The sequence below is a fragment of the Plectropomus leopardus genome, chromosome 23, assembly GCF_026936395.1.
Source record: "Plectropomus leopardus strain MGB_pleo_1.0 chromosome 23, ASM2693639v1, whole genome shotgun sequence".
NCBI classification, from domain to species: Eukaryota; Metazoa; Chordata; class Actinopteri; order Perciformes; family Serranidae; genus Plectropomus; species Plectropomus leopardus.
In genome coordinates this window covers 24,075,001-24,092,500 of record NC_142198.1, presented here as the reverse complement: position 1 = coordinate 24,092,500, position 17,500 = coordinate 24,075,001, and the positions used below count along the sequence as shown (strand labels likewise).

At 42.4% G+C, this 17,500-nt stretch overlaps 2 protein-coding genes and 1 long non-coding RNA gene across 4 annotated transcripts in view; 1 reads left to right on the top strand and 2 right to left on the bottom strand.

The window, feature by feature from the left end:
- Positions 1–17,500, top strand: part of LOC148185813 (uncharacterized) — a 60,308-nt gene that overhangs the window by 30,027 nt on the left and 12,781 nt on the right. The gene's annotated exons all lie outside the window — the stretch shown is intronic.
- eno3 (enolase 3, (beta, muscle)) lies at positions 376–11,666 on the bottom strand. Of its 2 annotated transcripts, XM_088073456.1 has the most exons (14): positions 11,515–11,666; positions 7,670–7,759; positions 6,880–6,975; positions 6,748–6,806; positions 5,422–5,491; positions 4,505–4,638; positions 4,298–4,414; positions 3,527–3,632; positions 2,880–3,077; positions 2,219–2,295; positions 2,008–2,132; positions 1,711–1,819; positions 1,271–1,329; positions 376–633 (listed from the first exon to the last, which is right to left on the bottom strand). In XM_088073456.1, exons 2-14 carry the CDS (start codon positions 7,752–7,754, stop codon positions 564–566), a joined length of 1,305 nt encoding a protein of 434 aa, XP_087929582.1. In that variant the 5' UTR covers positions 7,755–7,759; positions 11,515–11,666; the 3' UTR covers positions 376–563. The 2 variants fall into 2 exon arrangements, with proteins under 2 accessions (XP_087929582.1, XP_087929583.1); XM_088073457.1 differs by lacking the exon at positions 11,515–11,666 and having other exon boundaries at positions 7,670–7,776.
- pfn1 (profilin 1) overlaps positions 13,888–17,500 on the bottom strand; it is a 7,773-nt gene continuing 4,160 nt past the window's right edge. The window contains exons 3-4 of the mRNA XM_088073500.1: positions 15,144–15,333; positions 13,888–14,337 (exon numbers count right to left, since the gene is read on the bottom strand). Coding sequence (XP_087929626.1) covers positions 14,240–14,337; positions 15,144–15,333 — 288 coding nt within the window. The 3' untranslated portion in view covers positions 13,888–14,239. The remainder of the gene's footprint in view (positions 14,338–15,143; positions 15,334–17,500) is intronic.

Genomic DNA, 17,500 nt, shown 5'->3' with positions numbered 1-17,500 from the left:
CACAAAACTACAACGACTTCGTCTTTAACCACCAAATTATAAACACGTCATCTTTGTGTCAAAGTCGACGTTTGTGCCAAATTTGATGAAATTCGCTCAAAGCGTTCACAGTAATGGTGCCACACTTTTACCCAAACATTTCCAGGACGTTTCCAGGGTCGTCGGTGCTCCTCTTCGGTTCGTTTTCTGTGGTCATTGTTTCTTCCTGAAGAATTTAAGGTTCGGACAGTTTGTTGTCTTTAAAAAAAGTTTTTGTTGATTTTTAAAGATAGAAATTGGTCCGTTTTTATTATTTTTTATTAAAGATTTGTTTGATGTCTTTGGCCAGTTTTCCTTCTCTTTTTAATCGCGTGAGGAAAGACGCAGCCGCCGAACTCGGGTTCTTTTGGTTTTATTGTGTTTTATATAGAAAACAGCATCAGTGGAATTACAACTAGGCAGGCGGCCGAAACCCGCCGCGACCTCTGACCTCTCACCCCCCTGCTGTGGGGGGGAGGGGCCTCAGGAGGTCACCGCTTGTCAGTCAGTTGTCACGGCGACAGACAGCAAGGGGGGACGGAGCTTCAGTTGATCTTCGGGTGGCGGAAGTCTTTGCCGGCGAACTTGGCTTTGTCTCCGAGCTCCTCCTCGATCCTGCAGGTCAGAGGTCACACAGAGGTCACACAGAGGTCACAGAGGTCACACAGAGGTCACAGAGGTCACACAGAGGTCACAGAGGTCTTATTATTGTTATTATTATTATTATTGTTATTATTATTATTATTATTATTATTATTATTATTATTGTTATTATTATTATTATTTTCTATTATTAAAATTTTCTTGGAAGAGAAATCTAAAGAAATAAACAACTGTGCTTTTATTTTGAAAAAGAACTCAAAAGCCATTCTTTTATTGTTTTTTACTTTGAAAATAGAAACTGAGAACACAATGGTCATGCTTTTACTTTGTAAACCAAAGAACTAAATGATCATGCTTTTATTTTTTTAAAAAGAGAACTTAAGTACTAGCACTCATGCTTTTACTTTGAAAAAGAGAACTAAAGCCCTAGCACTCATGCTTTTACTTTGAAAAAGAGAACTAAAGCCCTAGCACTCATGCTTTTACTCTGAAAATGAGAACTAAATAACAAAAAATCCATGCTTTCACTTTGAAAATAATAACTAAATATCCAAAAGGCTATGCTTTTACTTTGAAAATGAGAAGTAAAGTACTAACACTCATGCTTTTACTTTGAAAAATAATTGTGTGAATGACAGGAAGTTCTCACCTCATCAGCTGATTGTATTTGGCGAGACGCTCCGACCTGCAGGGAGCACCGGTCTTAATCTGAGAGAGAGACAGATAGAGACAGGTAGGGACAGAGAGAGACAGATGGAGACAGGTAGGGACAGAGAGAGACAGATAGAGACAGGTAGGGACAGAGAGAGACAGATAGAGACAGGTAGGGACAGAGAGAGACAGATGGCGACAGGTAGGGACAGAGAGAGACAGATGGAGACAGGTAGGGACAGAGAGAGACAGATGGAGACAGGTAGGGACAGAGAGAGACAGATGGAGACAGGTAGGGACAGAGACAGGTGAATCACTACACGAATGAAAACAGCAACAACTGAACACTGAAGACTGACTACATTTTTGTCCGTCTCTCTGTCTGTTTGTCTATGTGTCTTTCTGTCTGTCCCTCTGTGTGTCTCTACTTGTGTCTACCTGTCCAGTGCAGAGTCCGACCACCAGGTCAGAGATGAAGGTGTCCTCAGTCTCTCCGGAGCGATGGCTGACCATCACACCCCAACCACTGCTCTGAGCCAGCTTACACCTGAGGGACGGACAGGAGAGACGGACAGGAGAGACGGACAGGAGAGAGGGAGGGGGGAGAGGGACAGGAGAGAGGGAGGGGGGAGATGGACAGGAGCAAAGACAAGTTAGTTAAATTTTGTCTCAAATTCAGTCATTCAACATAAAGACAGACAGGTGTTCAGGTGGACAGGTGGACAGGTGTCTTACGCCTGGATGGACTCGGTGACGGAGCCGATCTGGTTGACTTTGAGCAGGAGACAGTTGCAGGCCTTTTTGTCCACAGCCTGCTGGATCCTCTTGGGATTGGTCACTGTCAGGTCGTCTCCTACGATCTGATTGGTCAGAGACACACAGACAGGTGAGCGTCTCTAAAGTCTCCGTGCTCGTCCTCAGGAGTGTCTCTATGACTGTCTCTCACCTGGATGTCTGTGGAGGCGGTGAACTTGGACCAGTTCTCCCAGTCGTCCTGGTCGAAGGGATCTTCGATGGACTGGACTGGAGACACAGAGAGAGACAGACAGGTGGAGACAGAGAGACAGACAGGTGGAGACACAGAGAGAGACAGACAGGTGGAGACAGAGAGACAGACAGGTGGAGACACAGAGAGAGACAGACAGGTGGAGACAGAGAGACAGACAGGTGGAGACACAGTAAATACAGAGTGTCCCCTGCAGGCTCAGTTTCTGTTTTTGAGTTAAAAAAACAAAAAGGATGGCATGTTTTCTTTAAAAAATGAGAAAAAATAAAATCAAATCAAATTTAAAACAAACAGAAAAAAAGCCACATTTTTAAAATGAAAATATTTGAAAAAAATCCAATAAAAATGTTCAAGGATTTTTTTAAACAAAAGTACTGAATGTTTTTTTTGTTTGTTTTTTTTAAATCTGAACGAACAAATAAAAAATGGCAAAAGATTTTAAAGAGTAAAATAACGATCAAAACTTTTTAAACAAAAAGGGATCGTCAGAAAACGGTGAATCTGGAGCGTCTGCAGGCCCGTTTCCTCTCAAAGCTGAAATCGTTGGTCATGAGCGGATCGGTGAACCGCGACAGGACGAGCGCGTGAGCGCTGGGCTCACCGGGGTAGTTCTTGATGAAGCTGCGGTACAGGTCGCCCAGCTTCTCGCCGCTGATGTGGCGGGACGGGTCGTCGGGGGACTTGAAGTCCAGGTCGTACTTCCCGCTGCGGAAGAACTCGGACGCCGCCACGTCCATCCCGATGATGATCTTATCGGGGTAACCGGCCTTCTCGATGGCGGACTTCAGCAGCTCCAGAGCTGCAGGGACAGAAGGACAGAGGGACGGGAGGTAAGAGGGACGGGAGGTAAGAGGGACAGAGGGACAGGAGGTAAGAGGGACAGGAGGACAGAGGGACGGGAGGTAAGAGGGACAGAGGGACAGGAGGTAAGAGGGACAGGAGGACAGAGGGACAGGAGGTAAGAGGGACAGGAGGACAGAGGGACGGGAGGTAAGAGGGACAGAGGGACAGGAGGTAAGAGGGACAGAGGGACAGGAGGACAGAGGGACAGGAGGTAAGAGGGACGGAGAGACAGGAGGACAGAGGGACGGGAGGTAGGAGGGACAGAGGGACACAGTTGTGATGTCAGAGTGAGGTTGGGTCTGCAGGTAAAACAGCTGTCACAAAATATATGAGAGGGACAGGATCAGTGAGACAGTTGGACAGGGGACAGAGGTACGGGGGACAGGGGACAGGAGGACATCTCACCCTCGTTGTTCTCCAGGATGTTGGGGGCGAAGCCGCCCTCGTCTCCCACGTTGGTGGCATCTTTGCCATATTTGGCTTTAATGACGTTCTTCAGGTTGTGATACACCTGAAGACAAAAACACACCTGAGTACTACTGACAGTACTACTGACACACAGTACTACTGACAGTACTACTGACACACAGTACTACTGACACACAGTACTACTGACAGTACTACTGACAGTACTACTGACACACAGTACTACTGACACACAGTACTACTGACACACAGTACTACTGACAGTACTACTGACACACAGTACTACTGACAGTACTACTGACACACAGTACCACTGACACAGTACTACTGACAGTACTACTGACACACAGTAATACTGACACAGTACTACTGACAGTACTACTGACACACAGTACCACTGACACAGTACTACTGACAGTACTACTGACACACAGTACTACTGACAGTACTACTGACACACAGTACTACTGACACACAGTACTACTGACAGTACTACTGACACACAGTACCACTGACACAGTACTACTGACAGTACTACTGACACACAGTATTACTGACACAGTACTACTGACAGTACTACTGACACACAGTACTACTGACACAGTACTACTGACAGTACTACTGACACACTGTACTACTGACACACTGTACTACTGACACACTGTACTACTGACACACAGTACTAGTGACACACTGTACTACTGACAGAGTACTGACAGAGTACTGACAGAGTACTGACAGAGTACTGACCTCGGCTCCGATCCTCATGGCCTCGTGGAAGTTGGCGGCGCCGACGGGGAGGATCATGAACTCCTGCATGGCGAGCTTGTTTCCGGCGTGACTTCCTCCGTTGATGACGTTGAAGGCCTGAAGGGGAAACACGACGGCGACCGTGACTCAACGCGTCTGTGATCAATATCAGCTGATCGATCAGTGATCAAAGCCCCGCCCACTCACAGGGACAGGAAGTATAACGTCTTTGTGTCCGGCCAGGTCGGCGATGTGGCGGTAAAGAGGGACGCCCTTCTCCGCGGCGCCGGCCTTACAGACGGCCAGAGACACACCCAGGATGGCGTTAGCTCCGAACTTAGCTGCAGAGAGACAGAGACAGAGACAGACACAGACACAGACACAGAGACAGACAGAGACAGACAGAGACAGAGACCGAGACAGACAGAGACAGAGACGGAGACAGAGACAGAGACAGAGACAGACACAGACACAGAGACCGAGACAGACAGAGACAGACAGAGACAGAGACAGACAGAGACAGAGACAGAGACAGAGACAGACAGAGACAGACAGAGACAGAGACCGAGACAGACAGAGACAGACAGAGACAGAGACCGAGACAGACAGAGACAGAGACCGAGACAGACAGAGACAGAGACAGAGACAGACACAGACACAGAGACCGAGACAGACAGCGACAGACAGAGACAGAGACCGAGACAGACAGAGACCGAGACAGACAGAGACAGAGACCGAGACAGACAGACACAGAGACAGACATAGACAAAGAGACAAGTTAGAACAGGGATACTCCACTATAGGATTTTAGGACATTTCTTGGATTTTTGGACATTTTTAGGATTTTTGGACGTTTCTCTGATTTTTGGACATTTTTATGATTTATGGACATTTTTCTGATGAACATTGGTGGAGGACATTGGTGTCTTAGCGAGGATGATGCTGTTTTATTCACTCTGGCACATTATGGACCCTAAAAGGACAAACCATTCCCAGAGTTGGTCACGGTATTTTTACTGTCAGAAAATGGTTTGGGGACCTCCAGGGGCCCAATCAGGGGCCAGATTTGGCCCGCGGGCCGTCATTTGAGTATCAGTGAGTCAGAGAGACAGACAGGTTCTTACATTTGTTCTCAGTGCCGTCCAACTCCAGCATGAACTTGTCGATCTTCTCCTGCTCAACAACGCTGAAGTTCTGAAGAGACAGAGAGACAGAGAGACAAAGAGACAGAGAGACAAAGAGACAAAAGACAAAGAGACAGAGAGACAAAGAGACAAAAGACAAAGAGACAGAGAGACAAAGAGACAAAAGACAAAGAGACAGAGAGACAAAGAGACAAAAGACAAAGAGACAGAGAGACAAAGAGACAAAAGACAAAGAGACAGAGAGTCAAAAGACAAAGAGACAGAGAGACAGAGAGACAGAGAGACAAAAGACAGAGACAGAGAGACAAAAGACAAAGAGACAGAGAGACAGAGAGACAGAGAGACAGAGAGACAAAGAGACAGAGAGAAAAAGACAGAGAGACAAAGAGACAGAGAGACAAAGAGACAAAGAGACAGAGAGACAAAGAGACAAAAGACAAAGAGACAGAGAGACAAAGAGACAAAAGACAAAGAGACAGAGAGTCAAAAGACAAAGAGACAGAGAGACAAAGAGACAAAAGACAAAGAGACAGAGAGACAAAGAGACAAAGAGACAAAGAGACAAAAGACAAAGAGACAGAGAGTCAAAAGACAAAGAGACAGAGAGACAGAGAGACAGAGAGACAAAAGACAGAGACAGAGACAGAGAGACAAAAGACAAAGAGACAGAGAGACAGAAAGACAAAGAGACAGAGAGACAAAGAGAGAGAGAAAAAGAGACAGAGACACAAAAGACAAAGAGACAGAGAGACAGAAAGACAAAGAGACAGAGAGACAAAGAGAGAGAGAAAAAGAGACAGAGAGACAAAAGACAAAGAGACAGAGAGACAAAGACAGAGAGAGAGAGACAAAGAGACAGAGAGACAAAAGACAAAGAGACAGAGAGACAAGAGACAAGAGACAAAAGACAAAAGACAGAGAGACAGAGAGACAGAGAGACAAAAGACAGAGAGACAAAAGACAGAGAGACAAGAGACAAGAGACAAGAGACAAAAGACAGAGAGACAAAAGACAAAGACACAGAGACAAAAGACAAAGAGACAGAGAGACAGAGAGACAAAAGACAAAGAGACAAAGAAACAAAAGACAAAGAGACAGAGAGACAAAAGACAAAAATACAGAGAGACAGAGACAAAAGACAAAGAGACAGGGAGACAAAGAGACAGAGAGACAAAAGACAAAGAGACAGAGAGACAAAGAGACAAAGAGACAGACAGGTTTTTTATTGTCATTTTTAAGTGTCCACTTGAGCGTCTCATTGACTTGACGCTGAGCGTCTTTGAGGTTTTGATTATCGGCTGATACCTTCTCGATCAGCTTGGGGGCGATGTCTTTGTTGACGTGGTCCACAGCCTTTATGGTACCTGGTGGGTGAGACAGAGACGTTAGGGACAGGGACACACCTGAGAGCGGGGCTTGCTGCTGTCTCGCTCCTACCTTTGCCCAGGTAGCGGCTCTTGTCTCCATCGCGGAGCTCCAGAGCCTCGTGGACTCCAGTGGACGCACCGCTGGGGACAGCTGCTCTGAAAAGACCTGAGGGACAGAGGGACAGAGGGACAGAGGGACAGATCAGTATTTTATTGTATTTTTGTTTATTTCATGAATCACTGCAGGTAAATGTCAAAACTTTTATAAAAGTGATTATAAAACAGTTAATAACAACTGAGCTGCAAAATCTTCATAAATATTCTGACAAAATCATATCAAATATTTCACATTTTCCCAAAAATCTGGAAAAGACGTAAAGTTCCGAGAGGAAGAAAACTGCACACTTTCGACATTATTTTCTCACTCGTACTTTCAGACAGAAAATCACACCTTTCAGACATTCAGGCTGAAATTCAGCGTTCAAATCTCATGACAACTTTTTAAAATAATGAACTTTCTTTGGAGTTTGGTGAAAACGCTCCTTCTGTGTCAGGATGTGCGTTCACACGAAACACAAACTGTCAAATCTGAAAAACTGGAAACTTTAACGTCTGCATTTTTACTTTTCAAACATCACTGTGGGTTGAAATGTAATCTTTTATTTATTCTCACCACGTTCCACATTCAGGCCGAAATTCAGCTTCCAAATTCATGAAAACTTTTTGAAATATTAACTCTGAAACAGCTGACCGTCCTCAGGTCCTGACTCCTCTCACACCTTACGACCCTTCACACCTTTCACACATTATTATTAACTCTTCGCTGACATGCATACGCTCCCGCTCTTCCAGCTGCTCACCTTTGGCCGTCCACAGGTCCACCTCCACCGTGGGGTTTCCTCTGGAGTCCAGAATCTCCCGAGCGTGAATCTTAGTGATGGACATCCTGACTGTTGGACACAAAGAGGGACAGCTCGTTAGAAACGTTTGGACATCCTGACTGTTGGACACAAAGAGGGACAGCTCGTTAGAAACGTTTGGACTTTGCCAGAGAGACAAATGAAGCCACGACCTTGAAAAACAATCGACCCATTATGAACCACACACACACACACACACACACACACACACACACACACACACACACACACACACACTCTGAGTTCAGTAGTGTGTGTGTGTGTGTGTGTGTGTGTGTGTGTGTGTGTGTGTGTGACCTGCTGCAGAGATCCTGTGTAACGCCATGATGCCTCCATCAGGCAGCAGGACCCTCCCCCCTCATACTCAGCCAATCACAGAGCTTCACTCGTGATGGGCGGTCACTACGGACCAATAGGAGAGCGGGACAGACCATTGTGGTCCCAGAGGAGGGGGGGTTAAAGAGAGACGGCGTCTCTCCTCTTCCTCACAGATATTAATACATAAAGTGTGGTGTGACCTTTTCCCTGACCTTTCTACAAGAGGTCAGGACTTCCTCCTCACTGTTACAGAATTACACACACACACACACACACTCACACACACACACACACACACACACACACACACACACACACACACTCACACACACACACACACACACACACACACACACACACACACACACACACACACACACACACACACACACACACACACACACACACACACACACACACACACACACACACACTCACACACACACACACACACACACACACACACACACACACACACACACACACACACACACACACACACACACACACACACACACACACACACACTCACACACACACACACACACTCACTCACACACACTCACACACCACACACCACACACCACACACCCACACACCACACACACACTCACACACTCACTCACACACACACACACACACACACACACACACACACACACACACACACACACACACACACACACACACACACACACACACACACACACACACACACACTCACACTCACACTCACACACACACACACACACACACACACACACACACACTCTTCTTGATGCTCTTGACATTTGAAGAGATATTTGTGGCTGTGAAACGATATCAGCCTCTCTGATAACTGAAGGTCGGAAAAACATCACCGACATCGTCCCATTCATGTCTTCATCTGTCTCTGAGTGTCCCATTCATGTCTTCATCTGTCTCTGAGTGTCCCATTCATGTCTTCATCTGTCTCTGAATGTCCCATTCATGTCTTCATCTGTCTCTGAATGTCTCATTCATGTCTTCATCTGTCTCTGAGCGTCCCGTTAACCCTTTAACACCTGAGCCGTCATCATTTTGACGCCTTTCACAAACATTTTATCTTCTGAAAATTGGTCTGATTTATTCATTTTATTTTTATTTTTTTAAAAACAGGAAAAATATAAAAAGCATCTTGGCATGAATTATACCACACTGCAAAAAAAGAGAAAAATATCTCCGAACTTGAATTAAAATTTTCCTAATCATATACTTAAAAACCGTGTTACAAAAATAAAGGAGAGCGAAAAGGGGAAGAAGATGTTTGTCACTTTCTTGAGGTTATTTATTTGTTTTTTTTGTTTGTTTTTCACTTTACTTTTTTCCAATGTATTTTTCTTTTTTCCAGTATTTTTCTGGTAATGTCTTTTTCATTTCTTGCAGATTTTGGGCCGTTGCTCATTAAGCTGCTCGCCGATGTTTTCAGAGGGCAACTCGATGTTTTATTCATTATTTAAGAATTTATCTTCCTTAATAATAATATGTCGGATTCATGTTTCAGAGTATTTTTCAGACACATTTTAGTTCTTTTAAAAAAATACACTGAAATTACCAAACAATAATTTGGACTCTCTGAGGCTCCAGTACTAATATCAGTGATGTCACCGTCTTCACAGTACTGCAGTACTGTTACTGCAATTCACCACAGTTAAAGCTTCATTCATGTGTACACGGCAGCACAAAGACTTATGTAACAATGTACACGTGAGTGTGTGTGAGTGTGTGAGAGAGTGTGTGTGTGAGTGTGTGTGTGTGTGTGTGTGTGTGTGTGTGTGTGTGTGTGTGTGTGTACAGTAAAGGCCATCCGTGGTTTCAAGTGAACTGTAACCACTCAGCTGTTGTTCAGCTGGTGTGTCTGACCTATCACTGCACACACACACACACACACACACACACTCACACACACACACACACACACACACACACACACTCACACACACACACACACACACACACACTCACACACACAAAGGACAAATTGAAGTACTAATAATCAGAGTGAAGACACTCGACATACAAATACTGTTAAAACTGCAGTGATTATCACAGTTAAAACTTTACAAGACAAGTACAAAAGTACACTAAAGAATACTTCATTTAAGTATACTGAGTAAACTCCCACGAACACAAAGTTAATGTGCTAAAAGTGCGGTATTTTCAAAGTACTAACAATCTACTAAATATACTAAAACTCAAACAGCTGCACTTAACTGAACTATTTTGAGACGCACTTAAACGTTCTCAAGTCCGACTTTTATTACTGGACTTTTAAAAACACGCTTTCATCCAACTCTGTTTCTGCTGGAGGTATTTTAAATTAGAATTTAAGTACACTTGAATTACATAACAAGTTCTAATAAATAAAACCTTTTCCTTTACATTTTGTTTTGGTGTTTTTTTAAAGAAAATGTTAAGATTTTATTTTTTCTTTAAAATGATTTTGGTGATTTAGAAAGATTTTATATTTTTAATTAGATTTTTTTTGACATTTTTTGGTGGATTTTAAAGAAAACATTTTGGCAATTGTTTGTCTTTAAAACATGTTTGTCTTTTAAAAAAAATTGTAATTGTTTTTCCTTTAAAATTGTGTGTGTGTGTGTGTGTGTGTGTGTGTGTGTGTGTGTGGTTCTTTGAAAAGTTTGTGTGTTTTTTCTTTAAAAACATTTGGGTGAAATGTTTTTTTCCTCATAAATGTTGTGTTTTCCTCTGCGCACCAGTGAAGCTGCTGTTATAGTTTACGTGTCTTCAGCAGGGGCGTCTCTCAGATTTGAGGGCACCGGGGGCTCAGCCCGAACCTCTGTGGAGAAAAAACGTTGCCAATTTTTGTGCCTTCCAAACCTGCGAGCCTGCCGCTTTGGAAGAGATGTTTTCTTTAAAAATCACCAAAAATGACCCCATTCGTCAGCCAGAAACTGAAAAAGAGAAATTAAAGTGTTTTTTTTTAAATTACGCTCCTTGAACACACTGTGTGCTCTTCTACAGATTTGTAAAATAAAATTCCAGGATTTTTCTAAATATTTAAGGATATATTTGGTTTTCAAAAACTTTTGCAGGCTTTGAAATTGCCATTTGCTAATTACGTTTTCCAGGTTTTCCATGACCGTACGAGCCCTGCCTTTATCTGTAAAGGTGCACCGTGCACACTGGAGATCACGCCGCTGACGGTGTGTGTGTGTGTGTGTGTGTGTGTGTGTGTGTGTGTGTGTGTGTGGACTTTGTGCGGCTGCGGTGGTCTCGTCTGATTGGTCGAGCTCTGCAGCAGTTTGACCTTCAGCTGAAAGTCAGAGAGACGTTTGTCTCTTTTGTCTCTGCGTTCAGATAAAGATTCAGATTTGAATCAACAGCCGGCTGCATCTAAAGACTCCTGCAAACTGAACTTTCAAAATAAGAGAAAGAGTTTCAGAGCAGAAACAAACAGGAAGTGGTTTGTCTGTGCGTCCGCCTACCTGAGTGTGTGTCAGAGAAGAGAGGAGGGGTCGTCTTTGGCCGTCTGTCCGTCCGTCTGACTGTCCGGTGGAAAGTGTGCGTGTGTCAGCCTGCAGGCTTTTTATAGACGCTCCCTGAGAGGGGGGAGGGGCTGGGGGGGCGTTAGGGAGCGTCTGTAAGGGACAGCCCGCAGGAAACAGAAAAACCTGCTGCACAGAGAGCACACTGAAAAAAAACCAGAGCGACACTCATTTAACATCGTCACATTTTCCTGGCAGCACATCCGTGTGTCCGACACAGACTTTTTAACAATGAAGTATGAAGAGTAAAAAATGTGGATTTGAGAAGATTTTGCAGCTTCTCTCGACTGTGTCAACATACCACCCAACAACATACAGCCGAGAGGGTCATTTTTACCGAGCTCCAAAGAAAGTGGAATATTTAAGAAAGTTTTCATAAGAGTTGAAAGTTGAATTTGACGTAATGTATAAAAATGTGGAGCATTAAAAATTTTGAACAGAATTTCTTGCTGGAAATATAAATGAAGAGAAAGTGCCTGGGATAAGCAAATTTGTCATTTTAGAAAAGTCCATCCAACACGCACGAATGAGTTAAAGTACTTCACAGTACAATAACATTTTACAGTGTAATATTGCCTCCAAAAGCATCAAGATTTACAGTGTATTACTGTATTATGAAAAAAACAGTGCATTATTGTCAGCATTTGGTCATATTTTGACAATATTTTGTTACAGTAGTACTGAATGCCAACATCCTACCTTTATTTTACAGTATCAATAACGTAAAGTACTTCAATATTGCATAACTGTTACATATATTAAAGTACTTTAAATTAGAATACAATAGAATATATATGTAATCTTGACTCAAAAATCATCAAGATTTACAGGGTTTTACTGTAATTTTAATATTGCCGCATTTTTCCAGTAGAAATATTGGCTTCAAAAAACATTAAAATGTACAGTGTTTTACTGTATTTGGAAAAAAACTGTACGTTATTCTTAGAATTTTGCTGCATTTTTACATTTTTACAGCACCGATCGACCTACAGCGCAACGATTATGAAAATGAGTCAGGGTTATAACTGTTGGGTTCTACATCAGATTGTTGCATTTCATATAATTATTATTGTTATTATTATTATTATTGTTATTATTATTATTATTATTATTATTATTATTTCATTCATTTCTTTTTTTATATATGTATTACATGTTGTGTTTGTCTCTGTGGTTTGTACTTGTGTGACGGTCCCTAACTCAGATAGAGAAGGTCAAAGTTCATCTAAAGGGGAAATGTGAGACCGGCTCAGCATTCACTGCAAAGGGCACTAACCCCAGCACACACACACACACACACACACACACACACACACACACACACACACACACACACACACCTTACCCTTTCTAACTGTACTACAGACTGCAGCCTGTCCAGTGTCCCTGTAGCCTTTAACTGCAGCTAAATATAACTGCACATGTCTGGAAATGCGGGGGTCTAACATGCAGCATGTCTCACTGTGTACTTTGCAGTATTTGTACATGAGACATTTTTGCCTGCTGTCCCTCAGCATGGGGAAATTAAGTAACAGTACTGCAGTTCAGCAGTAGCAATATTAGTGATTGCAGTGGTATTGGTACAGTAGTATTAGTAATAGTAGTAGGGGTGGTAAAATTAGAAGCAATAATACTATTATTAGAAACAGTAGTATTAGTGATAGAGGTCCTAATGAAATAAGTAGTTTTGGAGACAGCTTTAACAATAGTAATAGCAATATCAGTAAAAACGTTATTATAATCAGCAGTCGTAGTCATAACAGTTATCATATTAGAATTCATGGTGACAGCAGCAGTCGTATATTAGTATCAGTATTATAAATATTAGTATTAGTAACTGCAGTGTCAATATAAAATTTGTTATTAGCAGTATTAATAGTCATAGTATAAATATTATCAGTGGTAGTGGTAGTAAAAGTATAAGAAACTGTAGTAGTAATAGTAAATGTAATATCAATAGAAATTTTGTTTTTAGTAATAGCAGTATTAATATTAATGTCAGTAGTAGTACTTGCAACTACTACTACTACTACTACTACTAACAATTCTATTACTGGTGATATTATTGTGATTGTCACTACCACTGTTACTTTTAGTTATAGTACTTTTTGGTACTAATATTACAGTAGCAGTACAGCATCATCACAACTAAATGTCCAACCTGAACTTAAACCTTCATGTCCTCGCGAGGTAGAAATGTCCTCATGAGGCAAAATGTCCTCACTACAGTGGTTTTACATGGTTCTCACAAAGACAGGAATAAAAGCCCAAACACACACACACACACACACACACAGAGAGAAACACGCAGTGTGTTTTTAAGAATAATCATGTTGGTCTTTTTATTTTGGTTGGTTTCCACAGAGCTGTGACGGGACACAGATTGATAATATCTGTAATAACTGTAACACTGGCTCCCTGCAGCACGGTCACAACGCAACACATTAACACGCCTTCACACGCGGTCCACGGCCACGCGTGCTCACGGACATCATCCACACAAGATATGGAGCACAACTTTAAACACTTTTAACTTTTCCCTGATGGCAGAAATAAACTAATAAAAAACTAAAGAAGCTCAGAGCAGCAGCCAGTGGGTTGATGCGCAGACTGAGTCGGGTGGGGGAGGGGCAGGCGGTCGTCTCGTTCGGCAGGTTTCGGAGTCCTAATAGTTGAGCCCTCGCATATACGTAACTATGGGGTACAACATCTTGGCCAGCTGACCCCCCTGGGCTGACTCTGTGCCCCTCACTATGACTACAGCTGTGGAGACAGAGAGACAGACATCAGGCTCCACACGCATTTCACCAAGACTTTCCAGGACTTTTCCAGGACTCTGACCACACATTCTTTGAAATGTACATCAATACTCCTTGTTAGTTCTTTTTCACAGTATGAGTTCTTTTTTAAATATATATTTATATTAATTATTTGATTTAATTGTTATTTTGAACGTGTAAAAACAAAATAATGAAAAATAATGAATTTAGAACAAGATGAGACCTGATTATTTAAATCACCGAGTGTTTGTTATTCATGAGCGGGGGGGTTTGTTGGATCACTTTCGAAGCCTCGGGCAGTACTTTTGATTTTGGCTTTAGATAAGAGTCCCTGCCCGATCTGGAGTTACAGTGCGAGCACCTCCTTCCAAGCCAAATGCATGTTTTCTTTTATTTATTTATTTATTTTTATTTTGGTGAGGTATAAAAATTGGGAGGCACATGCAACATCCAAAACTTAAAAAAAGGCCCCTTGAAGCCACGCCCTAAATCCAATAGTACGTCAGCCATTTTGAATTTACTCTGGCTTTTTAGGGCATTTTTGCCACGTCGAGATGTTGTACTTCAGCAGACTCTTCCTGGAGATTTCACCAGATCTACTTTCAATTTGGGAAGCAGAGCCTACAGACATCTGAAATGCTGAATTGTGAAGCTTTAAGACTTTTTGTCAAAAGCCGTGGCAACACGGCAAATTTGGATGTTTCGAATCACAAGAATCTGTTATAGTTTCGCTTCACATTGTCCAGTTTCCCCCCGGCTGCTTTTTGTCGTCAGTTGGCTTCTACGTACCTGTGTTGGTCACGCCTACACATGCACAGTAGATGTTGTTTTTTTCGTCTTTGACGGACTTCAGGGTCAGGCAGTACATATTGCAGTCGTCCCTGCAGTCTCTGAGTAACATGTACTTCAGCCCCGCGATTTTAGGGCCACACATGCGCATAGCATCTTCTGGACCGTTCAGCTTCTTCACTTCTTCTGCCTGAGAGAGACAGACGGGTTATTATCGCGTCAGACTTACAGGTGACCCAACATGCACGCAGAATAGATCATATGACGAGTGACAGCGGGGGGCAGAAACACCACTTTATGGATGCCAGCCGCCACTAAACCCAAAATAAGTCACATGACAGTCTACAAAACATGACTTGTTTTTGGCACAAATGCCCACATTTCATAAAAAGCCCCTGATCTCTCTCACGTAAAGCTTTCGTCCCAAACGATGTGTTCAAAGACAGTTGGAAATTTGAAAATCCAATGATGATTTGATTTTTGAAGGCCCTTTGATTTGGAAGCTGTATTTTCTTTAAAAATCACCCAAAACTAAAAAAGAAAAAAAAATTCACATTTGTTTGAAGATGCATAATGTATTTTGGTGGGCCTGGAGGTTTGCATATTTTTTTAATTAAATCACAAAAAAACATTTATAAAAAAATAAAATCATTAAAAAAAACGTTGGGGGGGGACAAAATTCCAAAAATATTTAAATTAAATTTAAATCATCAAAAAAAAAAAAAATAAATAATCCACCAAAAATGTCCTATATTATCTGCAGCAGGTGGAAAAACTGTGATTCCTGTAGTTCATCTGTTGTCTTGAAGGGATTTGGATTTTTTATTCCATCAAACTCTGAATGAACCGTTGAACGTCTATTTTCCACCAAATCTAAAGCTCGTCTGTGTTTGCTCTCCACGGCTGAAGGGCAGCACATATCGGAGGCGTTGCAGTTTCCTCCAGTGTTTCCATGAATTCCACTAAACTGGTTTGGCTGGTTTGGCCGGTTTGGCTGTGTGTTGTTTGTGAGTGAGCTGAGTCAAAGAGAGGACACACAAGCACGAGGTCCGAGACCACGAGACCGTCGGCTCTCAGCGCTCCAAAGACGCAAAGTACTTTTCATCCAATAGCCTAGTTAAGTATAATTTTAAGGTTTTTGTACTTAACCTGAGTATTTCCATTTGCTGGTACTTTAATCGTCTCTACATCTCAGAGGGAAATCTTGTAGCTGCACTGCATTTATCAGCTTTAGTTTCATCAATAATCAATATACCACACTGGAAAACCTCAAATAAAAGCCCAGTCCCTTTGACCGGCCCGCTGCTGCCCCCGTCTCTATCAGAGGCTCGCTCTGGTTACCGTGGTTACCATACAGCTCATGTTTATACAAGTTCTTTGGATGTATAAACCGACCTGCTGGAGATAACGTTAGTTAGCTGCTTATATCACTCAGACAAATATGTTTGTATGTTGAAACTTTGGTCAGCACAGACACACAGTGTGAGATTCTCACTATTCAGTCTCTCTAACATCAACAAATTCTACGCAGTTCATCATCGAGTTTAAGTGAACGTTTGTGCCAAATTTAAAGAAATTCCCCCAAGGTGTTCTTTACATGCTGCCTTCAAGAAAATGGGATGGATAAAAGGTCACCTCATATTTGAGTCAAAGTGGACATTTGTGCCAAATTTGAAGAAATTCTCTTGAGGTCTTGAGATATCGTCTTCACAAAACTGAGACAGACGAGGTCACCTTGACCTTTGAAAACAAATTATAACCCCCTTAACTGACCTGTGTGCCAAACTTAAAGAAGATTCCTCTGGGATGTTTTTACGAATTGTGTTTACAGGAATGAGATCACAATGACCTTTGACCACCGATGTCATCACTTCATCCTTGAGTCCAAGTTGATGTTTGTGTCAAATTTAAAGAAATTACCTCAAGGTGTTCTTTACATGCTGCCTTCAAGAAAATGGGATGGATAAAAGGTCACTACGACTGTGACCTTTGACCTTTAACCACCAAAACTCAGCTCATCCTTGAGTCCAAGCGAACGTTTGTTCTGAATTTAAAGAAATTTTGTCCCCACGTTTCGTACCTTTTCAACTGAACTTCGAGGCACCATCACTGGGTAAAGTTCCCGCCTTGAAGAGGCAGCATAAAAGGGGTTAATGTTAACATGAAGCGCGTGTTCTAATAATGTGACGAAGAAGTCGCAAAAACTTTCAGGCTCGGATTCGAACGCTGAGCTCAGTTTTTGGGATAATAATAATTCAAATATATTTAATCACGGTCGCTGCAGGTCCCCTCACAGATGCAGCGATAATGAAACGGCGAAATATCAGGACACGAGTGAAACAACATGCAACAAAAAG

What these genes read in the sequence shown, in the direction of transcription:
- eno3 (XM_088073456.1), bottom strand. Translation starts at nt 7,754, where the DNA reads ATGTCCATCACTAAGATTCACGCTCGGGAGATTCTGGACTCCAGAGGA. An exon ending in CCGCCTCCACAGACATCCAG is followed by an intron (nt 2,133 to 2,218) that starts GTGAGAGACAGT and finishes CTGACCAATCAG; the next exon opens with ATCGTAGGAGACGACCTGAC. An exon ending in TCGGACTCTGCACTGGACAG is followed by an intron (nt 1,330 to 1,710) that starts GTAGACACAAGT and finishes TCTCTCTCTCAG; the next exon opens with ATTAAGACCGGTGCTCCCTG.